General features: G+C 36.3%; 2 protein-coding genes across 3 annotated transcripts; one reads left to right on the plus strand and one right to left on the minus strand.

Annotated features, from left to right (window-relative positions):
* The first annotated feature begins 13885 nt into the window (after positions 1-13885).
* Positions 13886-23545, plus strand: LOC114283474 (DEAD-box ATP-dependent RNA helicase 8-like). Its single transcript, XM_082896100.1, has 10 exons — positions 13886-14491; positions 16980-17040; positions 18704-18938; positions 19430-19668; positions 20047-20298; positions 20376-20556; positions 21702-21790; positions 21864-21937; positions 22046-22155; positions 23226-23545. The coding sequence occupies exons 1-9, from the start codon at positions 14211-14213 to the stop codon at positions 22122-22124; spliced, it is 1491 nt and encodes a 496-aa protein (XP_082752226.1). The 5' UTR covers positions 13886-14210; the 3' UTR covers positions 22125-22155; positions 23226-23545.
* Positions 23546-25017: 1472 nt separating this feature from the next.
* LOC114263805 (remorin 1.4) lies at positions 25018-27598 on the minus strand. 2 transcript variants are annotated; one of them, XM_028204392.2, is made up of 6 exons: positions 27467-27598; positions 27227-27381; positions 27076-27126; positions 26639-26726; positions 25848-25929; positions 25018-25443 (listed from the first exon to the last, which is right to left on the minus strand). In XM_028204392.2, exons 2-6 carry the CDS (start codon positions 27351-27353, stop codon positions 25243-25245), a joined length of 549 nt encoding a protein of 182 aa, XP_028060193.2. In that variant the 5' UTR covers positions 27354-27381; positions 27467-27598; the 3' UTR covers positions 25018-25242. The 2 variants fall into 2 exon arrangements, with proteins under 2 accessions (XP_028060193.2, XP_028060192.2); XM_028204391.2 differs by having other exon boundaries at positions 27227-27511.
* Positions 27599-27998: the final 400 nt, after the last annotated feature.

Genomic DNA, 27998 nt, shown 5'->3' on the forward strand with positions numbered 1-27998 from the left:
CTGTTTTGTTGGAGTCGGGTGATTTCGGGGGTGTTACCTCGGACATCACTTGCTCGTTTTGTGTTTGTCTTTTTGCCTTCTCTTGAGTCTATTTCTGCCGTGGAGCCAGTTGTGCCAACAGATCTGAATGAAACAGCAATGATTTTCACACTCTTTTGTTTGCTTCTGCCTTACGCCAGTTGTGCTAGAAGTTTAGAATGAAACGACGGTGCATTTCACCTGCTCTTCTGTGCCTTGAAATTATTACATTGACCTAAGTTTTTTAAAAACATTTTGAACACTGTGGTGAAAACGAAGAGGAAGGAATTTCTCGGGATTTGAGAAAATTTGATCATTTGAGAAAAAGAGAGGCATGCTAAGCCCTTAATGAATGAAATCACGCTTGTTAGTGTAAGTACTGAGAAGGATCCTGGCTTGATCCAGATTGGTTCTACATTGTCTTCTGCGCGAGCGATTAGTCGCTTTCTTAAAAGATTTTAAAAAATGTTTTGCGCTGTCCTACGAAGACTTGTGTGGAATCGCTCTTGAGATTATGCAGCTTATGATCGCTCTCAGCCTCGAGATTCAACCCCTTTGCTTCCAAACCTTGAACCTTAATTCAGAATGTTCAACGGTCAACCACAATGTAAGGCCCGTGTGGCCGGATCAGAAGCAGCCCATGAACTAGGGGCAAGAATATCAGATGTGATCAAAGGAAACTTGCGAAGCTAGATCAAAAGCAGCCCTTGAACTAGGATCATGCATGATTCCTAACTAGTTTCTTGTTTTGGTTCGGAGTACTAGGTAAGCTTTTATGCTTTAGCATCTTACATGAGTGTGAGTGTTGCCATGATAGCATGCTTACCATGAGGCTACGTGCTTATGTGATATAACTACATGAATGCCTGTAGGTGAAGGTTGGATTACTTGAATTGGATCAATTCATTGAAATCCGTGATTTAGCCTACTTGCGAGTAGCAAACTTCAATCCATTTTCAAAACAAACGGATATGCGATGCTTGTTCCAACTTAGGCAATCTAGTCTATACTTGTATGCTGTGCGCATCACATAGTAATTCTAGGTTAATAACCGGAGTAAGAACGTATGTGTTTTCAAAAACTCGATATCATGGTTAGTAGAGGCCGATCTTTGATCGAGCGAGCGGGGTGCTCACGAAGTGACCTTCCCCAATCGTACCCAAGTTCCGGAGCCGAGACAACTTTGGTGATGACGGACACGTGGCCTTAGGCAACGAGTCAGGGTTTCCTAAATTCCCCCAAAATAAAATATTTAGATGGCGACTCTGTATCTAGCAAAGCAGTCCATGTTTGGCACTTCTTTCTAAAAATCTATTTTTCAAAACGATTTGCTGGATTTGGACTCTTTGGTGATTTATCGATCTTGCATTGTACTTTATGAGATTAGATTCAGAACTGTGACATCGAGTCTGAACTATGGTAGCATAAAGTCCGAGGACGCATCCACACTTCCCTAGTCACCATTGGATCTTGGCTTGGTACGCCATGGAGCCCGAGCGTGGGCAAACTGCTGCCGCCTACTGTGGTTTGAGCATGTGTTACTGTGGCCGTGTTGCCATGCGCCATAGGCTGACTGGGGCCTACTTCTCTTTAGATTTGATTTTGCGCTCCGGCGGGAATAACTCCATCACCAGTTTAATTTCCGTTTGGCACCGGTGCAAAATTAGAACTCATCACCAAAATGGTGTGAGTGAGATTCTAAAGAGTGGTAAGAATCTCCTGCTGAGTATTTTGAAGTCCTTGAATGGCTTCATGCAAAAATGGTTGATCTGGAGCCATGGTCCTGTCATCACCACCATTAGAGGATCCTTGTTGGTGAACTTCATCTTCTCCCGCCATCCTTGTTGGAGTTGTGTGGATTCCAGATCTCGTTGAGACCATTAACCAATCCGCCTCCCCAGTGAAGTCGCCAAATGTATAAGAGAGTTCAAGAACGTCATTGGAAAATTCAAAGATTTTCGAAGATCCTTGAAGAACAACTTCGAATTCTCTAGAAGATGATGAGAGGCTTAGATTCTTCAATAGTCTCAACTCAAGAACACAAGAGTAAAGGAGATGATGGAGAAAAGAGATTGGGTGAAGAAGAATGCAAAATGGCTAGAGAGAGAATAACGGCAAGGCTCTCCCATGGATCTTCCACTTTCACTCTCATGGTTGATAATGGATTTTGGAGAATTAACTCTTGGGAAAGAACTAATTTCCCTTCTCCATTATCAACCTTGAGAGTGAAAGTGGGAGATCCATAGGAGAGCCTTGCCATTATTCTCTCTCTAGCCATTTTGTATTTTTCTTCACCCAATCTCTTATCTCCATCATATCCTTTACTCTTGTGTTCTTGAGTTGGGACTATTGAAGAATCTAAACATCTCATCATCTTCTAGAGAATTTGAAGTTGTTCTTCAAGGATCTTCGAAGATCTTCGAATTTTCCAACGACGTTCTTGAACCCTCTCATACAAACCTCAAGCATGAATTCAACTTTTAAAGCTTCAAATTCGATCCCCTTGGGCTAATTTTCTGGAAAACTCTTGGAAACTCATAGTATAACATGTCTTTGAAGATTAATTTGTAAAATCAAGCCCAAAGGTAAGTCAATTGAACACAAATTCAAAGGAAACTTGAAGGACGATGCAAAAATCATACATGCATGAGTTCTCATGAACTCTAGTGCTCTAAAACTTGATCAAATGCAAGATTAAGCTCAAAACTATGGTGAATTCATGGACTATAACATAAACATGAACATGCATGTGGAAATTCATGAAGAACAACCTCAAAATTCAAGAATATGTACATGCATGCATGGATTAAGCCTCAATTCAACACTTTAAACCAATACTTGACTCTAACCTCCCTTAATCCCATGAACCATGCAAGAATAACTCAAATGTACAAATGAGAGGATGAAGTCTCTACCTTAGGTCTTGAATTCAAAGTATATAAGCTTAATTTTGCAAATTTTCCTCAAATCTTCTAAGTCTCCAAGCTAAACTCTTGATGAATACAAAAAGACTTTTATGAATAAGTCACATTCGTAACCAAAACACATTTACATATCAGATATACATACATACAAGTTAGGGATTCAATCCCTATGCCATAACTGTACAGTAGGAGTCTATAACATCTATTACAAAACAGAAACAGAAGGGTGAATCCGAACACCCCAAAACAGCCGTAGCTTGCACGGACTTGGAACCTCGAGGCGAGGTACAAAGGTTGGCTTGACAAAACAAGAGTTAACCAGACGCTCCTAGCTCCAGTCTGGTGCCTGGGCACCTACATATATATATATATATATATATATAAACAGTGAACTAAAGCCCAGTGAATAACAATTATGTAAAGAGGTTAAGAATGAATGTCCTTTCAGTAATTAAACAATCATATCAGTCACTTAGAAACTATAGCAGTTATATGTGGTGCATCACATTACAAAACAGTACAGTAGGTCTTAACAGACCGAACAGTCAGTTGATGGCTATCATAACAGTAACAGTAGTGGTTCCAAACATGGGAACCGACAGAGATATCAGTGACAGTAGCAGTAACAGTAAATTGCTATGGATGTTACGGATACAGTTTACAAGTAGGACAAACATTCATTCATTAAACAATAACGGTTCAGTAAGTAGAACAATTGATCATTCAGAAAATAATCATAATTAAACATATCTTTACAATATTGTTACTCACAGAGCACTGGGCTATAAGCAGCTAGTAGGCGTCCTCGGGTGCCAACCTTATACAGTTACAGAACGAAAACACACTAAGTTACACACTCGGGAATTAACAACATAGTCCCTATCTTGACTCAGTGTGGTTCAACATCAACATCCTCATTAAGATGCCTTAAACATGGCCTAGGAATGCCTAGGATGGAAAAAGGATGCAAAGATGCACTTTAAAACACTTTTCAAAATTTGCTGAAACAGGGTCCACGCTCGAGCGTGGCTTCTACGCTCGAGCGGACATGCAGACAAAGGAGCTCCGCTCGAGCGTGACTTCTTACGCTCGAGCAGACTGCAAACTTCATGAAAAGTACTGGATGCATGCAATTCACGCTCGACGGACGCTCGACCCCTCGCTCGAGCGTGAGACTCATGTCCTCACTCGAGCGTGAACTTTCTCGCTCGAGCGGACTGTAAAACACATGAACTTCTGGGCATATGCATTTCACGCTCAAGCGTAGGTGCATGTACTCAGAGTGCAAGCACGAGCGTGAAGTCCTATGCTCGAGCGTGGGTCCAAAATCTGGAATTTCCAAATTGAACCTCAAGCATGAATTCAACTTTTAAAGCTTCAAATTCGATCCCCTTGGGCTAATTTTCTGGAAAAATCTTGGAAACTCATAGTATAATATGTCTTTGAAGATCAATTTGTAAAATCAAGCCCAAAGGTAAGCCAATTGAACACAAATTCAAAGGAAACTTGAAGGACGATGCAAAAATCATACATGCATGAGTTCTCATGAACTCTAGTGCTCTAAAACTTGATCAAATGCAAGATTAAGCTCAAAACTGTGGTGAATTCATGGACTATAACATAAACATGAACATGCGTGTGGAAATTCATGAAGAACAACCTCAAAATTCAAGAATATGTACATGCATGCATGGATTAAGCCTCAATTCAACACTTTAAACCAATACTTGACTCTAACCTCCCTTAATCCCATGAACCATGCAAGAATAACTCAAATGTACAAATGAGAGGATGAAGTCTCTACCTTAGGTCTTGAATTCAAAGTATATAAGCTCAATTTTGCAAATTTTCCTCAAATCTTCTAAGTCTCCAACTAAACTCTTGACGAACTCAATTTCTTCTACTCTCCCTCTCTCCCTCGGTTTAGTCTAAGAAAGTGGCTGAAAAAAATGATGTATAAAGGTGCCAAACAATGTTGTAGAAAATGGCTACTCAATGGCAATTTGGTAATAACACAATCTAATATAATTTAACATTATTCAATCTAATTTAATCATTCCAAATCGGATTTTAATTAAACCTACCATAAAATCACATAAATTCTAATTAGCATAAAACACTAATCTGTTTCTGATTCGGCCTCCGATAAGGCCTTCAATTTGCAATTCGAAATTAAAACATAAACAGATTCATTCAGAAATCAAACAGATAGAAATGCATTTAAAGTAATATGCTCGTACAATCAATTCAGGATTTCATTATAATTAGTTACTTATCATGCTCAATCACAGATTAGCACTAATAAGAGGTGAGGGTTGTCACAGTCTTCCCTCCTTAAAAAGAGTTTGGTCCTCCAAACTCGGATTACCTTTAATCTAGAAGAACACTGGATCCAGGGGGAACAGTTCAGGATATCTCTTCAACATATCATCTTCTCTTTCCCAAGTGGCATAAGTGCCACTGTGATTTTGCCAATCCACTTTCACTAACGGAATTTCTTTGTTTCTCAATTTCTTAATTCGTCGGTTTACAACCTGAATAGGCCGTTCTTCATAAGTGTAGTCATCACTTAGCACTACACGGGTAAGCTCGATAACATGGAAGGGATCCCGAAGATAATCCCTTAACATTGAAATATGGAAAACATTATGCATATACTCTATTTCAGGAGAAAGTGCTACTTGATACGCCACCGAATTAATCTTCTCAATGATTTCATACGGTCCGACATATCTCGGTGCTAGCTTACCCTTGACTCCAAAACGAGTCTGCCTTTTCATTGGTGTCACTTTAACAAAAACATGATCACCTACTTCATATTCCCTGTCTCACCTTCGGACATTCGCATAACTTTTCTGTCGGCTTTGTGCGGTTTTCAATCTCTGTTGAATTAGTTTCACTTTTTCGGTAGTCTCATGTACAATTTCGGGCCCAAGCAAAGGCCCATCTCCAACTTCTGCCCAGCAAATAGGAGATCGGCATTTTCTGCCATGCAAAGTCTCGAAAGGCGCCATACCAATGCTCGAGTGAAAGCTGTTGTTGTAGGCAAATTTGGCTAAAGGTAAATGGCTTTCCCAATTTCCTTGGAAATCAAGGACACACATTCGTAGTAAATCTTCCAGAGTCTGGATGGTTTTTTCTGACTGGCCATTTGTCTGAGGATGGTATGCACTACTCAGTCTCAGTTCAGTACCCAATGCTGTCTTTAGGCTTTGCTAAAATCTCGATGTAAACTTCGAGTCCCTATTAGAAACAATGGACACAGGCACTCCATACAATCTAATAATCTCATCAATATAAATTATAGCCAATTTGTCCGCATTGTAAATTGTTTTGACAGGTAAGAAGTGAGCAGATTTAGTCAATCTATCAACAATAACCCAAATTGGGTCCATACCTTTACTGGAGTGAGGTAAACCAACAATGAAATCTATAGTGATATGTTCTCATTTCCACTTCGGTATTGGTAAGGGCTGCAGTAAGCCTGCGGGTCGTTGATGTTCAGCTTTAACTTGTTGGCAATGAAGACATTTCAATACAAAGTCAGTAATCTCTTTCTTCATTCCCGGCCACCAGAAATTCAGTTTCAAGTCTTGGTACATTTTCGTATTTCCTAGATGGATAGATAGTTTCGAATTGTGGCCCTCTTGTAGAATTCGTCTTTTCAGTTCAAAATCATTCGGTACACACAACCTTCCCTGGAATTTCAACACATTGTTCTCAAATTTAAAGTCCGGCCTCGATTTGGACTCCCGTTCATCAATGACCTTTTTCAAAAAGTCATCATGTTGTTGCTTCTCTTTAATCTCCTCAATAAGTGCCGGTTGAGCAGAAATAGCAGCCAATGTCCCACCTTGTTCGCGCAAAACAATCTCAACTTTGAGTTTTTCAAGATCACATAGTAGTTCTTTCTGTCCGGTGAGTAAACAGGCTAAATTCCCAATTGATTTCTGACTCAGTGCATCGGCAACGGTGTTAGCTTTCCCCGGATGGTACAAAATTTGCAAGTCATAGTCTTTTATCAGTTCTAACCATCTCCGCTGCCTCATGTTCAATTCTTTCTGTGTGAAGAAATATTTCAAGGTCTTGTGATCTGTATACACTTCACATGTTGCCTCATAAAGGTAGTGACGCCAGATTTTCAATGCAAATACCACTGCGGCAAGTTCTAAGTCATAGGTCGGGTAGTTCTTTTCATGTGGTCTCAGTTGTCGAGAAGCATATGCAATAACTTTACCATTTTGCATCAATACACATCCCAAACCCTTATAAGAAGCATCACTAAATATGGTAAATCCATCCGTACCTGAGGGTAGGGTAAGAATCAGTGCAGTCACAAGTCGAGTCTTTAACTCTTGAAAAGCTTATTCTCTCTGGTCAGTCCAGTCAAATGATATCCCTTTTTAAGTCAACTGAGTCAATGGTAGGGCAATTTTGGAGAAGTCCTTCACAAATCTTCTATAGTATCCGGCTAAGCCTAAGAAACTTCGGATTTCAGTAACATTAGACGGTCTAGGCCAATTCACTACTGCTTCAATTTTCTACGGATCAACTGAAATGCCATCCTTACTGATCACATGTCCCAAAAAACATTACATTGTCTAGCCAAAATTCACACTTTGTTAGTTTTGCATACAGTTTCCGTTCTCTTAAGGTTTGTAAGGTAATGTTCAAATGATGTTCATGCTCTTCCGTACTTTTGGAATAAATCAAAATGTTCTCTATGAAAACAACTACAAATTCATTGAGGAATGGTTTGAAAATTCTATTCATAAGGTCCATAAATGCAGCAGGTGCATTAGTAACTCCGAAAGGCATAACAAGGAATTCATAATGTCCATACCTCGTTCGAAAGGCAGTCTTTTCAATGTTCTCTGGTTTGACTTTCAGCTGGTGGTATCCGGATCTAAGGTCAATTTTGAAGAAAACCTGGGCACCTTACAACTGGTCAAACAAATTGTCAATACAAGGCAATGGATATTTGTTTTTCACTGTTACTTTATTCAGTTCACGGTAGTCAATGCAGAGTCTCAGTGAACCGTTTTTCTTTTTCACAAACAAAACTGGAGCGCCCCATGGTGAAGTACTAGGCCTGATGAACTTCTTATCCAACAGTTGTTGTAGCTAAATTTTCAATTCTTTCAGTTCGGTAGGTGCCATTCTGTACGGAGCTTTGAAAACTGGCTATGTACCCGGAATCACATCAATGGTGAACTCAATGTCCCTGTCAATCAAATCCCCTGGCAAATCATTTGGAAAAACATCTGGGAATTCTCTAACTATGGGAATACTGTCCACATTAGCTTTAGCATCAGTAGGTACAATTAATATACAACATAGATACCCTTTACACCCCTTTTTAATTAGTTTAAAAGCTTTCATAAACGAAATCAGATATGGGGGAGGCACTACACCAACTCCGTTAAATACAAATTCAGGCAATCCAGGTGGACGGAAAACAACTTGTTTTGTCACATAGTCTATGGTAGCATGATATTTTGTTAACCAATACATTCCCAACATCACATCGAAATGATCGATATTCAAAGGCATTAAATCAATATACAAATGCACATCCCCAACAATAATTTCACATGCAGGGTACATGTAAGACACAAGTCATGGATCCCCCAATAGGTGAAGATACAACTAACAAATAATTCATGGGTTCCAGTGGTCTATTTAGTTTTCACGAAAAAGCATGCGAGACATATGAATGTGTAGACCCCGAATCAAACAGAACATAAGCATTTTGAGTACAAATTGAGAGTATACCTGACACAACGATCTCGGTATTCTGCATATCTCCCAGTACAAGTGCGAACACTCGGCCTTGCCTTGGAGGCTCCTTTCCGGTAGCTTTGGGGTTAGGTTTTGGTGGGACAGTTGATGCTGCGGCACTAGCAGTAGCTTTACTATTGCCTTGGGAAGTGGAAGGGCAATCTTTGACCATGTGGCCCACCTTGCCACACCTGTAACAAACACCAGAAATTTTATAACAAACCCCTTTGTGCCTTTTTCCACATTCGGAGCAGGGTGGTATGGAACCACTTCCCTAACTAGAACTGTTTGTTGAACCTATGTTCTGTTTTTTATTCAATGAACTGTTCCAGCCTTTCTTAAACTTAAAACCCCGTCTCTTACCACGTCATTCAGTCGCTGGTGTTTCGGTCTGTTTTAATGCCTCGATGTTCGACTCAGCTATTATCGCCCGGTCAAGAACATCCACATGTTTCAGTGACTTCAGCACATTAATTCTGTCAAGTATCTCTACATTAAGGCCGCCTTCAAACTTCCTGGCCTTTTTGTAATCAGTGTCCACCATGTGTGGCGCGTATCTGGCGAGTTCAGTAAACTTTGATTCATACTCTGCCACTGACATAGTACCTTGTTTCAACTGTTCAAACTCAGTCACTTTGCGATCCCTAACACACTGAGGAAAGTATTTTTCAAAGAAGGCTTTTTTAAATTGAGCCCAAGTCAAAGCAGTATTGGTGTCACGAACAAGCATCCACCATCTTCTGGCCTCTTCTTGTAAAGTAAAGGTAGCCAGCAATACCTTATGTGCTTCAGAACACAGAAACACTTTAAATAATTTCTCTGCTTCTAGAACCCATGCTTCGGCCTTTAATGGTTTAAGGCCTCCCTGGAAGGATGGTGGTTTCATTTTATTGAACTTCTGTGTCAGAGCAATTAAATCATCATTAACATTTTGCTCCAGTTGAACTGGAGGAGGTAGGGGCTGTTGGTTCTGTTGTAGCCTCAAGGCCTCAGTCAACAGTTCAACCGTTCTTTCTAATCTTGCCATCCTTGCCTCAGATGATTCGGATTCATCAGCATTTCATGCATTGTCCATTTCACTATAGGCAATATGGTAATAATAAACATAGGCAATTACATACTTAAACACATTAGCACATTAGCACATATATTCATGTCATGGCCACACATACTTTCTCATGCTCATGCAATGTCCTAATTACTTTTCTAGGACATCTTGTAACTCATTTGGACACGTGTGTGCGGTATAACTCGTGGTTTGATATCACTCTGATACCACTCTGTCACGACCCAAACCCGCCCCTATGGGTTTAGCACCGTAACCGACCAGTAATCCATGATTACCGACGGCCTACCTAACAGTAATGACAGTAATACAGAGTAGAGGGGCTGGCGGAAGCCAAAACAGTAAATAAAAGGTGTCCAATGAGCTGTGACAGTCTGAATACAAAAAGACTTTTATGAATAAGTCACATTCGTAACCAAAACACATTTACATATCAGATATACATACATACAAGTTAGGGATTCAATCCCTATGTCATAACTGTACAATAGGAGTCTATAACATCTATTACAAAACAGAAACAGAAGGGTGAATCCGAACGCCCCAAAACAGCCATAGCTTGCACGGACTTGGAACCTCGAGGTGAGGTACAAAAGGTTGGCTTGACAAAACAAGAGTTAACCCGACGCTCCTAGCTCCGATCTGGTGTCTGGGCACCTTCATATATATATATATAAACAGTGAGCTAAAGCCCAGTGAATAACAGTTATGTAAAGAGGTTAAGAATAAATGTCCTTTCAGTAATTAAACAGTCATATCAGTCACTTAGAAACCATAGCAGTTATATGTGGTGCATTCCATAGTAAAATAGTACAGTAGGTCTTAACAGATCGAACAGTCAGTTGATGGCCATCATAACAGTAACAGTAGTGGTTCCAAACATAGGAACCGACAGAGATCTTTGTGACAGTAGCAGTAACAGTACAGTAACAGTAAATTGCTATGGATGCCACGGATACAGTTTACAAGTAGGACAAACATTCATTCATTAAACAATAATGGTTTAGTAAGCAGAACAGTTGATCATTCAGAAAATAATCATAATTGAACATATCTTTACAACATTGTTACTCATAGAGCACTGGGCTATAAGTAGCTAGTAGGCGTCCTCGGGTGCTAACCCTACACAGTTACAGAACGAACACACACTAAGTTACACACTCAGGAATCAACAACTTAGTCCCTATCTTGACTCGGTGTGGTTCTACATCAACATCCTCATTAAGATGCCTTAAACATGGCCTAGGAATGCCTAGGATGGAAAGAGGATGCAAAAATGAACTTTAAAACACTTTTCAAAATTTGCTGAAACAGGGGTCCACACTCGAGCGTGGCTTCTACGCTCGAGCGGACATGCAAAGCTCGAACGGACTACAAACTTCATGAAAAGTACTAGATACATGCAATTCACGCTCGACGGACACTCGACCCCCGCTCGAGCGTAAGACTCAGGTCCTCGCTTGAGCGTGAACTTTCTCGCTCGAGCGGACTGTAAAACACATGAACTTCTAGGCATATGCATTTCACGCTCGAGCGTAGGTGCATGTACTCAGAGTGCACGCTCAAGCGTGAAGTCCTACGCTCGAGCATGGGTCCAAAATCTGGAATTTCCAGATTGAACCTCAAGCATGAATTCAACTTTTAAAGCTTTAAATTCGATCCCCTTGGGCTAATTTTCTAGAAAACTCTTGGAAACTCATAGTATAACATGTCTTTGAAGATCAATTTGTAAAATCAAGCCCAAAGGTAAGACAATTGAACACAAATTCAAAGGAAACTTGAAGGATGATGCAAAAATCATACATGCATGAGTTCTCATGAACTCTAGTGCTCTAAAACTTGATCAAATGCAAGATTAAGCTCAAAACGATGGTGAATTCATGGACTATAACATAAACATGAACATTCATGTGGAAATTCATGAAGAACAACCTCAAAATTCAAGAATATGTACATGCATGCATGGATTAAGCCTCAATTCAACACTTTAAACCAATACTTGACTCTAACCTCCCTTAATCCCATGAACCATACAAGAATAACTCAAATGTACAAATGAGAGGATGAAGTCTCTACCTTAGGTCTTGAATTCAAAGTACATAAGCTCAATTTTGCAAATTCTCCTCAAATCTTCTAAGTCTCTAAACTAAACTCTTGATGAACTCAATTTCTTCTACTCTCCCTCTCTCCCTCGGTTTAGTCTAAGAAAGTGGCTGAAAAAAATGATGTATAAAGGTGCCAAACAATGTTGTAGAAAATGGCCACTCAATGGCAATTTGGTAATAACACAATCTAATGTAATTTAACATTATTCAATCTAATTTAATCATTCCAAATCGGATTTTAATTAAACCTACCATAAAATCACATAAATTCTAATTAGCATAAAACACTAATTAGTTTCTGATTCGGCCGCCGATAAGGCCTTCAATTTGCAGTTCGAAATTAAAACATGAACAGATTTATTCAGAAATCAAACAGATAGAAATGCATTTAAAACAATACACTCGTACAATCAATTCAGGATTTCATTCTAATCAGTTACTTATCATGCTCAATCACGGATTAGCACTAATTAGAGGTGATGGTTGTCACAAGGGGGTAAAGTGAAGTTTGCCCTAAATTTAATTATATATAACTTATGTTTTTTTAATTATGAATTTATAACTAAAAAAGCATGCAATTATGTAATTTTTTCCTTTTGAAATTAATAATTTCATATATATGAAAATGACACTTTCAATATTACAATCATTAAATTAATTATATAACATTTATTGAATGAATAGTTTTTATTTCAAGGGACATGAGGTAAGGCAACAAGCAGGGGACATGCATCAGTTCTGCCTCATGGCTCAAGGAAAAGATGGCCTCATTTTTTATTTACCATTGTTGTAAGCCTTTATTTTATTTTATTATTATTATTTTAGCTATTGCAACTTGCAAGCTTTCATTTTTTTAAAAATTTTTATTTTTTTGAAATTTGAACATTGACAAGCAGAACTAGAGAGAGAGGGTTGGGCCACCCGCCAGGCTAAATTCTTTTTGGGTTGGGCTAGGCCAGACTTCAAATAGAAGGCCCAGATCTAAGCCCAAGGTACTAGGATGGGTCGGACCCAGGCCGGATCTACCTCAGGCAACGGGCGAATTTCGGGCCGTTTACGAGTTTTGGGTCATTTTTACACCTCTAACGAGGCCTAAGAAAGAAAGTCACTTTTTACTCAATCTAAGTGCTAAGGCCCCTTTTGAAAAGTAATTAATAAGCCTCCGTTTGGGAAGTGAGTTAACTTTTTGACTTTTTGGTTTTTTTGGTTATTTTAGCCTGGGCTAAAAAGTTTAGTTTGGGAAGGGCTTTTTGGTTTTTGTGATTTTTTTTGTGAGAGAAGAATGTAATGATTATGGGTTAGATGTGATATTTTGTTTTTTGTGGTTAAAATAGCCTATTTTGTCTTTTGTAGCTAAAATAGCCAAAAAAGTCCCGTTTAGCTCTTGCCAAACGGAGCCTAAGTTAATTTATTAATTTTTTGACATATTTAAGTCATATAATCTTTATATATTTCACAAATTTTGTGTAATAAATCAAAAAATCTATTTAACACTTCTTAAATAAGTCCAAATGTTCAATTATATCATATTTTTAATTAAGGTCTCATTTTTTAATCATATATTTTAAATAAAAAATTATAATCGTTATACCACTCTTTTTACTTTTTTATACATTTTTTTATAAAAAATTAAAAAATAATTAAAATAATATATTCCCAAAGAAGACTTTAATATAAAAAAAAGAAAAATGTCTCGTAACTTAAATTTTGTGGCTCAAAAGTGACTCAAATGGCCAAAACGGTCGTTTTGACTATTTTTATGTTATTCTGTACTCAAAACAACGTCGTTTTAACCATTTAAACCACTTTTGAATCACAAAAGTAACTCAAATGGCCAAAACGGTCGTTTTGACTATTTTTATGTTGTTCTGTACTCAAAACAACGTCGTTTTAACCATTTAAATCACTTTTGAACCACAAAATTTAAGATACATAGCATTATCGTAAAAAAAAATAACTCTACATCATTTCAATCACGTGCCACACCCGTTACTTAAAATATGTTTTCGTATTTTCCACCGAAATGTTACTCCCCCCAAACAAAACCTAATCACCTAGGTGAGAGCCAATCTCTCTGCAAATTGACCAAACCAGTTGCATAGACCCTTGTGCCCTAGCGTTCCCGTAAACCTATACACCTCTCTCTCTCTCTCTCTACTTGCCCTTTCGCATCAAGGGTTTCATTTCAGTTTCCAAATTTCTCAAACTCCAATCAAAGCCCTAGAAAAATGTCCTTCACCTTCCTATAGTCTTCTCTCTCTTTCATATTGTTGTAATTGAACGATCTCTAGTGAGAGAGTAGTGTTGATATCACTGATGAATACGCGAGGAAGGTATCCTCCGGGGATCGGTAACGGTCGTGGGGGCGGCGGAGGCGGTGGGAATGTTCACTCAAACCCTAATTTTCAAACTCGAAACCCTCAATACCCACTTCAGAGAACCGTACAGTATCATCATCATCATCATCATCAGCAGCAGCAGCAGCAACAGCAACAGCAACAGCCACCACAACAATGGCTGAGACGGAACACAACTGGGTCTGATTCCTCTGCCGGTGAAATCGAGAAAACTGTGCAGACCGAATCCATTGATTCCAGGTATGCACTACTCGTCTTAGGGTTTTTGTGTGCAAAATCGAATTCTCAGTACTTTAATTTGAAGATATGGGTGTTTATACTTTATAATGGTTCATGATTCATACTTTTGGAAGCATGTAATTGATATGGGTATAATATAAATATATTGTTTTTGGAGAACCCATATTAGGGTTCTTTGGTCCCACTTGGGTAAACTTGAGGTTCAAAGGTCACTCCTTAAGCCAGTGAATCGGGCAAATGGGAGGGGATTATGTGCCTGTTTACCAACTCGGATGGTCCCTTAGACTCTCTCTGTCTTTTTGATAACCATTTGTTGGGTATTGTTTGTAAATGATGTACTACGAAGATTGGATTGAGCTTGTTGCACATGAAAGCTGTTTCCTTGAAAATGGAAGTGTGAAAAGACCAGATTGAACTCCTAGCACACAAAGCTGTAAAAGGAAAGCTATCTGACATGAAATGGGTTTGTTCAAAATAAGGATTTGGAAAAGGAAATGCCTTTTAAGATATGAAACCTAGATTTAGACAAAGGAAAAGAAATATTATTTGCTGATTAGAGATTTATTGAATTAAAGATTATCAATCACTAAATTTTTGAGGAATGCTGATGCTGGAATAAGTTAGTTGACTTTTGTAATACATGAATAATTAGAAATGTAGTTGAGGTAGAATGCAAATTGGTAAGGTAACTTTCCCAAACGGGATGCTGGCCGCCTTTTATGGTTTGTTTAACAGAAAATCCTTTTCCCCCTTCTTCTCAGAGGAGTCTGGCCATTGTAGAACCTAAAATGTGTAGAATACTAAACTTGGTATAGACTATTAAGAAAAAGACTGAAAGCTTCATCATTGTTGTTCTGCTGGAATTTGTAGTCAGAACAAGTTGTGACCCTGCAGATTAAATACCATAGAATGAAGAGTTGTCTGAACTGTAGCAATATAAACTTGCTGATATTTTTGAAATTGGGTTTCCAAAAGTGCAACTCGTAAGACAATAGGGAGTCATTTTCTACCATGAAATGTAATGACCTTGTTTCCAGTGTCGGGGAAGATCATCTATCCTGGTCTAGGCTTTGTTCACTTCTAATTTCATCATTGTTAGGCCTTTATGTTTTGTTTGCCTGGAATTTTTAAAATTCTTTTAACCTGAAATCTGATTTGCTTCAAGCTTTATAAATGTTTTTGGGGAAATTACAAAAAAACCCAAGGTTTTATCCTAGTTTCAAATGAAGCTCTGGGTTTCTAATTTTGTTAATTAAATCCTACACTTTTTCCAACCATGTCAATCTAAACCCTATGTCCATTCCTGTAAACTGATCACAATGGAGAAAAAATTGAGTTGGAAACTAGCCAAAATGACATTATCTCTCCAAAGGTTTCTGGTTAAACTGCGAAAATCCAGTATGTTTGGACAGTTCATCATATTACAAAGGAAAGAGATAGAGAGAGAGAGAGAGAGTGAGAGAGTGAGAGTGAGAGTGAGAAATGAGCTATATTACATGGACTCTGGTGGGTTTGGGTGTGGGTATGTATTTACAGGTCAGATTCATCAAACCATAAATTTAAGATTTCACGGACTCGGCAAAAAAAAAGGTCATATTGTTATATTTTTAATTAAGTATATGTAATAAAAAAGGTGTTATATGTAACTTACAATGTTAAAAAGACATTTATAACAATTATACAACAATTTGTATATATAATAATAGTGTTATATGTAATTATATAAGAAGTATCCGTTGAAAAATATTCGACACATATCTTATACTCTTGTACGAGTGTCGGGTGTCCGACACGGATATTTGATTTATTTTGAAGAGTCCGTGTAACATAGGAAATGAGTGTATGAAGGAGTGATTTGTAGGCAAATCACAACATTACCACCATTTTGTTTAGTATTTCTATGTGTTTGTGTGTGTGCGTGTGTTTGATTAATCTTTGTTTGTATGAACTGTTTTCTTCCGCTAACGAATTTTTTCAAAGAGTACTCTTTATCTATTTTCCAGGTTCGGAATCCCCTTGATGTTTGTTGGAACTATTTGATATTATCTTTTAAAATCTATGCTTCTTCACTAAGAGTTAATCGAGAGAAGATTGCCTCAGGTTTTATAATTAAAAGTGTGCAGGATTCAAAGTACTATAACTTGCATAAATTGTTTGCTTTTGAAATCTTTAAGCTCCAAAGTCTTGGTTTGACTATATGATGGCATTGTAGGGAGTTTCGTTTATGTTACTCAATTACCATAGATATGATGATTACCTATCGTGTTCGTGGACTTCTCCACACTTAATTCATCACTTTGCTCTTGTTTTGTTCTTTATTTGACACTGTTTTTTTAAGAAAAAATTATTTGATACTGTTAAGTGATTGGAAATATGTTTATATCATGCAAAAATTAACTTTTGATTGTATATTGCTGCAAATAGATTATTCTACCCTTCTAGTGATTTAACTTTTATTCACTTTTTTTATATTTTAATTTTTACATAGCTCTCAAGACTGGAAGGCACGTTTAAAGATGGCACCACCTGACACTCGTTACAGGACAGAGGTATGGATGGAAATGATAGTATTACATATGCATATCCTTGCCACATTATCTTGTACATACATGATTTTAAGTAATTGTTTTCCTTGTATTTTTCTTTTAATAGCCATAGTTCAAATGGCTAAAATGCAATATTCACAATCTTTAAGAATTCAAATAATACGTGTATGTCCACACAAGTTAACTATGATCTTCTCTTGGATCCTTTTGGTTGTTCATGCTATGGCTCCGTTTGGTGTAGCTGTTAAAACAGCTTATAGATTATAGCTTAACAGATTATAGATTATGACTTTAGTCAGAAGTTGTTAATCTGTTTGGTGTAGCTGTTGGATTATAGATTTAAGTTGCTGAGTAGTGTTTGTTAAATAAGCTGTGAAATAGCTTTTTCAATTAATTTTTATTTTTTGTTTGTGTATATTTCTCATAAAAAATAATAATAATAATAATTTATAGTCCATTTGAGTCTTTTTCTATTTTTAAAAAAATAAAAAATAAAAAAATTTAAGAGTATAACCACAAATTAACATGTCCACAGCAGAAGCTGATAATCAGAAGGAAGGGGTGAGCAGCTTCTTAGAATTAGCTTTTTTGAGTTAAAATAAGCTGTTAGAATCAGAAGCTGTTTGAAATAAGTTTAACCATACAGTCCAAAATAACTTTTTCAAAGCTAAAAGCCATAAGTTGGCTCTGAAAAGCTGAAACAAACAACCCCTATGTTAGATGAAACAATTTCTTCCAGCTTCTAAGGAAAAATGGATTTTATTAATTTATTTGTTAGCACAAGGCATTGACAATAAAATATCCAAATCTGACACTTAAATATCATCATTATTGTCCACTTCTTTTCATTTGATTTATTAAATATTTTCTGCTGCTTGAGGGGCAGAGCTTTTTGTAGAATCCTTCAGGGTAGGCACTTTTTACGGGGCAAATTATGGAATTTGCTACCAATTGGGAAGAAAGAATGCTCTCAGAATTTAGAAAAAAAAAAAAAGATAGATTTTGTAGGCACTATTCATTGAACTTAATAGTTAAGACAAATGGTTCTGAAATTTGGTTGAGGAACTCGTGATTTTTCCATTAGGCTTTTTTTTTTTTTTTTTTTAAATTTTAATTTTAATTTTTTATTTTCTTTTTTAAAACGCACAGACTAGCATTGGATGTTAGAATAGACTAGTAAAAGTCTTTATTTGGATGAATTATAGTAAAGGTGGATGTGTATGTGTATGTGAGCAGTTTTCTCAGGGATTTGAGGAAATGATATAACGACTTAGATTGCTAACATTATATCATAACTGGTACCTGATCTAGAGAAAAAGTATATATATATATCATCACTAGGACACTGGCATCACCATTAAAATGTAAAACCACTGGATATGGTAATACCTCTACAATCATCCTCAACCATCATTACGTGCTCTACTAGAACACCCCCACCAATCCATCGGAACATGTTATACGAATCTGTTGGTGGTGGAAATTGAATTAGATGATCAACTATCAAGTTTGATATGAATTATTAGTTTCAGGTGTTTAAGAGGATTTATTTATTTTTTGAAATTTTGATTGTTAAGGTTATATAAGCTGAGATTTATGAAATTAATGTTAACAAGATTCTGTTCCCGGTTTTTACTTGGATTAAAATTTTCTGCTTTCCTTACAGGATGTTACTGCTACGAAAGGAAATGAATTTGAAGACTATTTCCTGAAACGTGAGTTACTCATGGGTATATATGAGAAAGGTTTTGAAAGGCCATCTCCCATCCAGGAAGAAAGTATTCCTATTGCTTTAACTGGAAGTCATATTCTTGCTAGAGCTAAAAATGGAACAGGGAAAACTGCTGCATTTTGCATTCCTGCTCTTGAAAAAATTGATGCGGACAACAATGTAATTCAAGGTATCTATGCTACCACCTGATTAGTATAATGTCGATATTAGCTTCTTTTTTTTTTTTTGGGTTGGCGTGGATATCTCCTACTTGGGACGTAATATGACATGTTTAGGTTCAATTGTGTATATTAAAAAGTGATAATTAGACATTCTGCTACATGAAGCATGCATCGTCGTCTTTCAGTCTTGTAATATGCACATTGAGATTTTTCCCCTGGTTGCTTGGAAGGCATTGTTGGTCTACGAACTGGCTGGAAGGACATCTACAGCTTGCTTGCATGTCATTTCGGGTTGCAAATAGTTGCTGTTGAATCTCACATCTTGAACCTTAAGTGCATTATTTCTATATTGTATATTTAATGTCAATGCATGGTTTTATTAAATGTTTCAGTTATTAATTAGATGTCAAATTGCATTGACAGTGCCTGTCTCATGGGTCTATGGATGGCTTAATATTTTTGTGTCCTATCTGATTTATGCCTTCAATAAACAACGCAGTTGTTATACTTGTCCCAACTAGGGAGTTAGCTCTTCAGACATCACAAGTCTGCAAGGAACTTGGCAAGCATTTGAAGATTCAAGTAATGGTCACCACAGGAGGAACCAGTTTGAAGGATGATATCATGCGTTTGTATCAACCTGTCCATTTGGTGGTTGGAACTCCCGGAAGAATACTTGATCTTGCCAGAAAGGGAATATGCGTTTTGAAAGATTGTACGATGCTTGTTTTGGATGAGGTATCTTGATTTATTTTTTTATATCTTGTGCCCTAAAAACTTCTGAGGATTTAGTAGCAAGGCATGCATTTTTCCCTTCTATTTCACCCTATTTAATTTATTTTGTTGGTTGGATATGGTCCAAAACATATATAAATAGACTTTTTTTGCCGTAGGGTAGTTAATAGTATTAAGCTCAACAATAGGTTTCTTGAATGCTGAAGTCATGGACCCTCAATTACTACTTCAAGATGTCTATGTTGGTCTAAGTTTAAAATTTGTTTTTCATGGTTTTTGAAGTTTCAAGTTGCTATGGCCCAAAATGGTTGCATGTGCTTCTGAGTGTTTTTGATGAGAAATATATGCAAGAGTTTGACTTAGCATTCCTTTGTCACCCAGGCAGACAAGCTTCTGTCCCCAGAATTTCAACCTTCGGTGGAGCAGCTGATTCAATTTCTTCCTCAGAATAGACAAATTTTAATGTTTTCAGCTACATTTCCTGTGACTGTCAAAGATTTCAAAGACAGATATCTAGAGAAGCCTTACGTTATTAATCTCATGGATGAGCTTACTCTCAAGGGTATTACTCAATTTTATGCTTTTGTAGAAGAGAGACAGAAGCTGCACTGCCTGAACACTCTTTTCTCTAAGGTTTGTCCTCAAGTGAAACATTATCTTTCTATTTCTTTTGTTTATGAAAATCCAAGCATCTGATGCTCCATTGGCAGCTGCAAATCAACCAATCAATTATTTTCTGCAACTCTGTGAATCGAGTGGAATTGCTGGCTAAGAAAATCACGGAACTGGGCTATTCTTGCTTCTATATTCATGCCAAGATGCTGCAAGATCACCGAAACAGAGTATTTCATGACTTTCGCAATGGTGCATGCAGGAATCTTGTTTGCACTGGTAATGTTGTGATGCTCTTCAACTTTATTTCCTTTCAAACTCTTGTTTTGTAAATCTGCATCAATATTGATATTAGGACTTTGATATCAAGTAATGTGCTTGTCTTCGATGATGTATAACAAGAAATCATGGATCCTTTGTATGTTGTCATTATTTTTCTTTCCTTGAGCAAACTGTAATAATTTGGAACAAAGTCGTACAATCTGCTTGGAAGACATGTCATGCTAGTGCTTAGCTTGTGAATCCATGCTCGGTGAGTGCATGGTGGAGACCAGTGGCAGCAATCTAACCCGGGTGTAATGTTAAGGCCTCTAGGAATGATTCCTAGAGCTATCATTTTTTCCATATTCCTTTGTTGAATTCTCTTACTTTAACAGCCCAACCAGATTTATTCATTTTAATTTTTACATCCTATTCTCTTAACCTAAACCTTCCTATAGTAACTCTGCATCACCTAGATCTGTAGATGATGCCAAAAAGTTCATTTGTTTGTTTTGTATTATGTGTTCTTTGCCAACTGCAGTTGAGTTTGTGGCCTGACCAATGTCTAGTGATTTTTAGGCTGGGTTTTCCCTAGCCCAATTGTCGGTTGTGGTCACACTTTTTCATATATGCTGGGATGCAAAGTTCATCTCTGCTGCAATACATAATCCTACTTTTCATCTTCTTTAGTTTTGCCCTTTTTTTTTTTCTTTCTTCTTCCTTTCTGTTTTATATTATTTATATGAATGGGAAGGTTGCACATTGGCTTGTGTATGCTTACACTGTCCTCCCGGCTTAAAGTTTGCCTCTTCTCATCAAGTCTTTTGAAGGCTGACTAGGTGAGCTGGGCTTTAGCCATGTTTGAGACTGCCTTGGCCTTGTCTAGACATATTTTATTTTAACTTTCAAAGGACTTGGGTGGGTTGGCTCATGGAGTCATGGGTGTTGCATTCACATAAAGATCAGTCAGGATAGGGGGGCACCCTAAAATCTGTTAAAAGGAAATTCCACTTCCTTAGCAGCTGATTATATTGAAGTTTTGCTTGCCATTGACAAATTCAAGCTTGTTCAATTAAAAGTAGATACAACTCATACGAGATGCCCTAATGTATTACAGAGGCTATTTTTTTCTTATTTTTTTGTTATTTTTTTAATGTCGGCAGATTTGTTTACGAGGGGCATAGACATTCAAGCAGTCAATGTGGTCGTCAATTTTGATTTTCCTAAGAACTCGGAAACATATCTGCACAGGGTATGTAGGATTTATTATTGAATTTGGGACATTGACTACGTTGTTTCTGATTGAAGACAGTTTCTCTTCTTAGGTTGGTCGTTCAGGAAGGTTTGGGCACCTTGGGTTGGCAGTGAATCTGATCACTTATGAAGACCGCTTCAATTTGTATGTATTTGTTTTCTCTTCCTTCAAGAATATACAGTCTTGCAGCTGGTTATAGCAACGTTGATTTGGGTTTTGTCACTACATTACAAAATTTGTGCTGTCTTTCAGGTATAGGATTGAGCAAGAGCTTGGGACTGAAATAAAGCAGATTCCTCCCCATATCGATCAAGCTATTTATTGTCGCTGATCTTCGATGAATGGGTCATGTTGGGACAATAGTAAGTAAAACAAGCAGCTCACTACGTACTCGTCTTAATGTAGTTTGTGTGCCTGATGTTGACCTGCAAACAATTTGAGCTGAGTTGTTCATGAACAGCTTAGGCTTGTTTCAATAACAAACTTGTCCCAAGCTTTGTTCACTTGAAAATGATATTAAAACTTTAAACTATCTGTATATATATTTATATTTAGGGGGATTTGGTCAAAGTCCCCTGATAATAAAACTTTAATGCATTAAGGACAAGCTCAAAAGTTTTCTTTGAAAAGTTCAAAACATACTACTATTACCAAAATATACTTAGTGAGTAATTTAATATTTTAGACCTTAAAATAATATAACTTCTGATCTAGATGTCGATTTTTAATAAAATTAGTATTGTTAAAATCCGTTCATCAAGATCTATCAAATAAGATTCATGTTGACTATGAAATTCTTAAATATATATATATATATATATATATATATACCATCGAAATTAACGTAAACAGTAACATGTTACTCTGATTTACAAGAACATTTTATTGTTACAAAAAACAGTATACATACTAAATGAACCAATCAAAAATACACATACACAATATTTGTAAACTTGTATAAAATAAAATAGAAGTGTTCCTAGTCAAAAGAGCCTTGCGAAATATATATATGCATGGGCAATATTGTCCAAGAAAAAAAAAGAACTTTTACTCCGTTCTTGTTCAATTATGTGACTCCTCTTTAGAGAGTTTATGAAGCAAAATAAATTAAGTTGTTATTTTCACCAAATAAGGGTCGAATGGAGGGGTTTTGGCTAAATTTCCCTTATAATTATATGTTTGGGTATATGTAAGCAAAATAAAAGTAAAGAAGAACCTGTGTACAAATCTGAATTCTCATTTTTTAAATACGCCCAGCCTGAAAAGGCCTCTACTCTACTTGTTTAGGCCCTTGGATAGAAAGGATATATTAGTGCTATGCTCTCATTCGATGGATTTGTTGCATTTTTTTTGGGTATATTGTTATGTATTTACATGTTTGATGTATATTAGTGGGATGCATCTAATGGCTTTTCATTAATTCTACTTACAGGGTGGTTCCCAAATCTCATCTAACTTCTTACCTTATTCCCAATCTTGGAAGTGAGGAAAAATGAAGTAGTATACTACCAGAGAGATTTGAAGAGCCTCAGAAAGATAGAGGTTAGTTAAAAGTCACTTGGAAGATTTAACATGTGCTGGTATTATTGCCAAGGCCAAACTGAGAAAACAATATTAGGGATTTGTTATTTTGTGTTTCTTACCTTTCTTGTTACATATGTCCTGTCTGGATAAAGAATGCATGTAATCAAGAATTTGTGGAGTCTGTTTGAGTTTGATCTTTGAGGGATTTCAGCCTGAATTTCCCGTTTAGATGGGCTTTATCTCTCTCTCTCTCTCTCTCTCTCTCACACACACACACACACACAGACACACACACAGACACACACAATTGAAATATGGATTTTGTCATTACTGGAACAAAAACATTTTTTTTGGTCAAGTAGGGAGTAAAGTTGTTGGACAGAGAGACAAACGTCTTTTTTGAGACACAGGATCCCACCCCTCCCCACCCCACGCAGATGTATGCGCATACTAGTAAGAAATGATGGTGGATTGGTACTTAAACATGGTGCTGGTTTATATTAATCAAGTTGGTGATTTGGTAGTGACCTTTGACATGAGCTCTCATATCCATCTTTTTGAGAAAGGAAGGTAGAATGAAGGTGGGTGAGAGGTGGCTTGAGGGTTGTGCTCTGAAACTTGTTATATGGAACTCACACAGGCTTTATAAAGACGGCCAACTCTTGAACGAGTCAATTGTCAGATACCTTTTTATGTTCCTTTGATGCCTATTACATTTCACAAAAAAAGTGGTGGAATTGCACAAAAGAGGACAAATTAAAGCAATTCTTATATTATTATTATTATTATCGTGTTTAGTATGAGAATGGTGAAAAAGGCAAGAGGATTAAATTTCTTGTACTAGCATGGTAATTCAACTTCAATTTCTTGCAATATATATATATATAGGAAATATTTTTGAAAAAAGTTACCTAAAACATGACTCTAGAATTTATTCAAAGATGCAGGTATGTTTGTATCACTGAAGTGCCTAGACAGTTGGTAGCACATAATCTAGCTAAGGCAGCATCCACAAATACTGTCTTTATCATTGTCCTTTTGCAACTGACTCTGTTATTCACTTATATTTATGTGCATCTCATCTTTCTTAGAAAAAGGAAAAAAAAAAAAGAAAAAGTGAAAAAAGATGCAAATTATTTCATGTTAGTTATTGATTGTTTTAAAAATAAACAATTTAAGACCCAATTTCATGCTGTATTATTATGGATGAATATAGGAATCATGTTATAGAAATTTCTAGAATCTCCCAATCTCAATTTGTTCAATAACTTAAATTATCATAACCAAATGCATGTTAAGAAATAAAATTTTATTTACCTTATTTTATTTATCGTTAGATTAATTTTCTCTTACTTTAATTTTGTTTGATTTTTTTAAATATTCATTTTTAAACCTGGAAAAAGGAGGTAGTTTGTGCAACATTTGATAAAACTAAAAGTAGCTCAAGAAAATTTGAAATCCAGCTTTTAACTGAAAAAATAAATTACATAAAATTTTATCAATCAGAAAACATTGCCAAAATATAAATTGCCAATAAATTTTACCAAACGGGCTGTTCCATCAATGGTTCAGTCAGACTTCGCAGTTCATTTAAGTGAGGCAACAGCCAACACTTCATAAATCATGAAGACTAATGAACACACAATGGAAAAGAAAAGAAAAGGTATGGAATATATAAGGGTACAAGGCAAAAGTTCAAATTTTCAGTCTCACAACTCAACCATGTTTCACTTTCACTTATGAACAACAACACAATGAAATCACATTATGCACACCAAAAAAAGGACATTTACAAAACCAAAACATTACATTATTACACAAAACACCAATAAAACAAGCCTAATTAAGAACAAAATATGCAAACTATTAAAGTTTTAAATCCCATATTTTCAATTCCTCATTTGGTTTGAGCCTAAGAAAGAAAATTAGTAGCTAAAGCATCCAAAAAACTTTTTCGGTGTATTGCCAGTTGCACGGAATTTTGCAGCTACCTCTTCTACCTTGAGAACATCCTCCCCACGTTTGGCTTCGATCATCGCTCTCTTTTCTTCTGCTGCCTTGTGGATTTCGGCCGCCTTGTTCTTCATTTTCTCTGTATATTCTGCCTTCATCATTTCAATTTTTTCCTGCTCATATTTAGGTTTCTATCATAAACAATATAAATGGATTTGTGAAATTACCCAAGTCCATTGTGTTTTTTGTTTATCTTTCTAAATCTAAATCCTCAAAGAAAACTGATGTATTTAGAATTTTCCTGGGAAAAAAATAATGGTAGTTGCATATTTCTTTGATGTATTATAATGTTGGAAAATTTTCACTCCTAGTTGACTAACTTCAATCTTATTTTGTTGATAGACTATTGCAAAATAGATAGATTTGTTTGAAGTAATTTTCTTTTGCTGATCAAAACAATAAGTTTCGAATTTTTCCTTCTTTCGATTCTCATCATAATTAGCTGAAAAATTGATTGGCAAACTATCATACTTGAAGGTTTGAATTTAAGAAATATACACACAGAAATATTATTCACCTCCATCTTCTTCAACTGAGCTTCTACGCATGCTTTTTTGCTGTTCTCCCATGATCCAATGGCTGACAACTTTTTGTATGCCCTGATTAGTGGTTTCAGACAGTGACGAGTTTAAGTTGCAATGAATCACGTATCAAAGCTTACTATCATAGAGAAATATATCCCATACATAGAAAAAAAAAAGGAAAAAAGAAGCTTATTCATCATAGAGAAATAAATTGCAGAAAATTATACTGATTTTCAAAATTGACTCTAATTATTATTAATGTGGTTCCAAGAGCAACTACTCCATTTAATACAAATGTGAATTGGTTTATGGAAATTGACATGGATATCAAATTGGAATTCAAACCAAGGCACCAGACCATGAAAACGGTAAACAAAGAGCAACCCGGTGAGCGAAACTCCCGCCACTATGGGGTTTGGGAGGGTCTGATGTATAGAGTCTTATTCCAACATAAAGCCAGCAAGTGTAGGAATATAGAAATCGGTTACTAAATGTATATGAAAAGAAAACAATTTTTATGCATTCATGTACATATGTTGTGTTTTGTTTTGTTTTTGTGTTGGTAGTATCAACTGTTGAATCCCTTACACTAGTGAATTCATATTAAATATGATTTTGCATAACCCAGATGGCAATTATGTTAGAAATTTACATCTAAATTGATCTATGGTAAATCAAATCAAAGAAAAGAGGAGTTACAGCAATACCACCAGCACAAAAAGAGTAGTACACAAGAGAAAAGAAAAGAAAAGAAAAGAAAAGAAAATGTAATAATCAAACATACTTGTTCTCAGTTTTTGTTTTTTCACTTTCTTCCCATGCTTTAATCAAAGCAAATCTCTTTTCTGTTTCAACCCGTGCAAGCACAGCATCTGAGACATTAATACAATATGAAGCACAAATCATATACATACACGGGAAACATTATGCTACACCTTTTGAGGACCATATGCATAGAACAAAATTTCTGGGTCATAACAAAATAAATAAATAAAAAAAAAATCATAACCAAACATAATTATACAAAATTAAAAGAAGGTACAGAATTTGATATGAACAAAGAGTAATCTAGTCATCTTTCTGTACTTTTAATTTCATGTCGTTAATGAAATTTTTCTTTCCCGATCAAAAAAAAAAAAAAAAAAAGAGTAATCTAAAATTGGACCTTTGGATTAAACAGTCTGAGAGTAATAAAAATTGTTTTATTTTTATTTTTTATACCTCTGTCAGTTGGATCCCCTGATTTCTTTTCAGCAGCAAAATCTGAATCCTCTGTTACAAACCCAAAGAACTTAATCGGTTGCAGAAAGAGTTATATAATATGATGATGCAATCCACATTTTAGAGAGAGAGAGAGAGAGAGAGGTTTTACTTTCGGGTATGGCAAGGGTTTTGGCGAGAGAGAGCTTCTCGTCTGGGATTGGGACCAGACTTTTCTCAGATGGTGCGGCCGTCGGATTAGCTTCCGATTCAACTTTCTTGGTTTCTTCTTCTCCCATTATTATATGTATATATATACGTATATATCTGTGCTAAAATGAGCAGTATTCAGAGAGAACTCAGAGGCAAAAACAGAGAGAGAGAGAGAGAGAGAGAGAGAGAGAGAACCTACCAGAGAGAGCTAGGTGGGAGGTAGAAATAGAAGTGATAGTTGGAAGCTGCCAAAAGAGGTTACATTGGGGACTTGTCTGGATGTCGTCACAAACAATGAAACAACTTTTTGTGACTAATTTTTTTGTTTTCTGATTAAAAAACTAGTATATATATATATATATATATATATTTTAAAGACTGAACTTCTCATCAGTCTATAATACAATTTTTCTCCAACAATGATTCATCCCACTAAAAACATCACCACTAATAGCACTAATGCATTAAAAAAATAAAAAATAAAAAATAAATTACAACTCCAAGACCAAAACATCACATCATTCATAGCGAGACCCACTGCCACCTAATTAGTGGGAGCACTAATTAGTGCTCCCAAGCATTTTTCATTTTTCTCACACAGATATTTTCAACCATTGCTTTTATAAGATTTGTCAATTAAATTATTTATATAAAAAAATTAAGCTAATTAAATATTCAGGTAGACACACAATCCCAACACATTGGTCTTATTTAGGTTGTTTTTAGGAGAG

Source organism: Camellia sinensis, chromosome 11, assembly GCF_055761805.1.
Source record: "Camellia sinensis isolate YWXY chromosome 11, ASM5576180v1, whole genome shotgun sequence".
Taxonomy (NCBI): domain Eukaryota; kingdom Viridiplantae; phylum Streptophyta; class Magnoliopsida; order Ericales; family Theaceae; genus Camellia; species Camellia sinensis.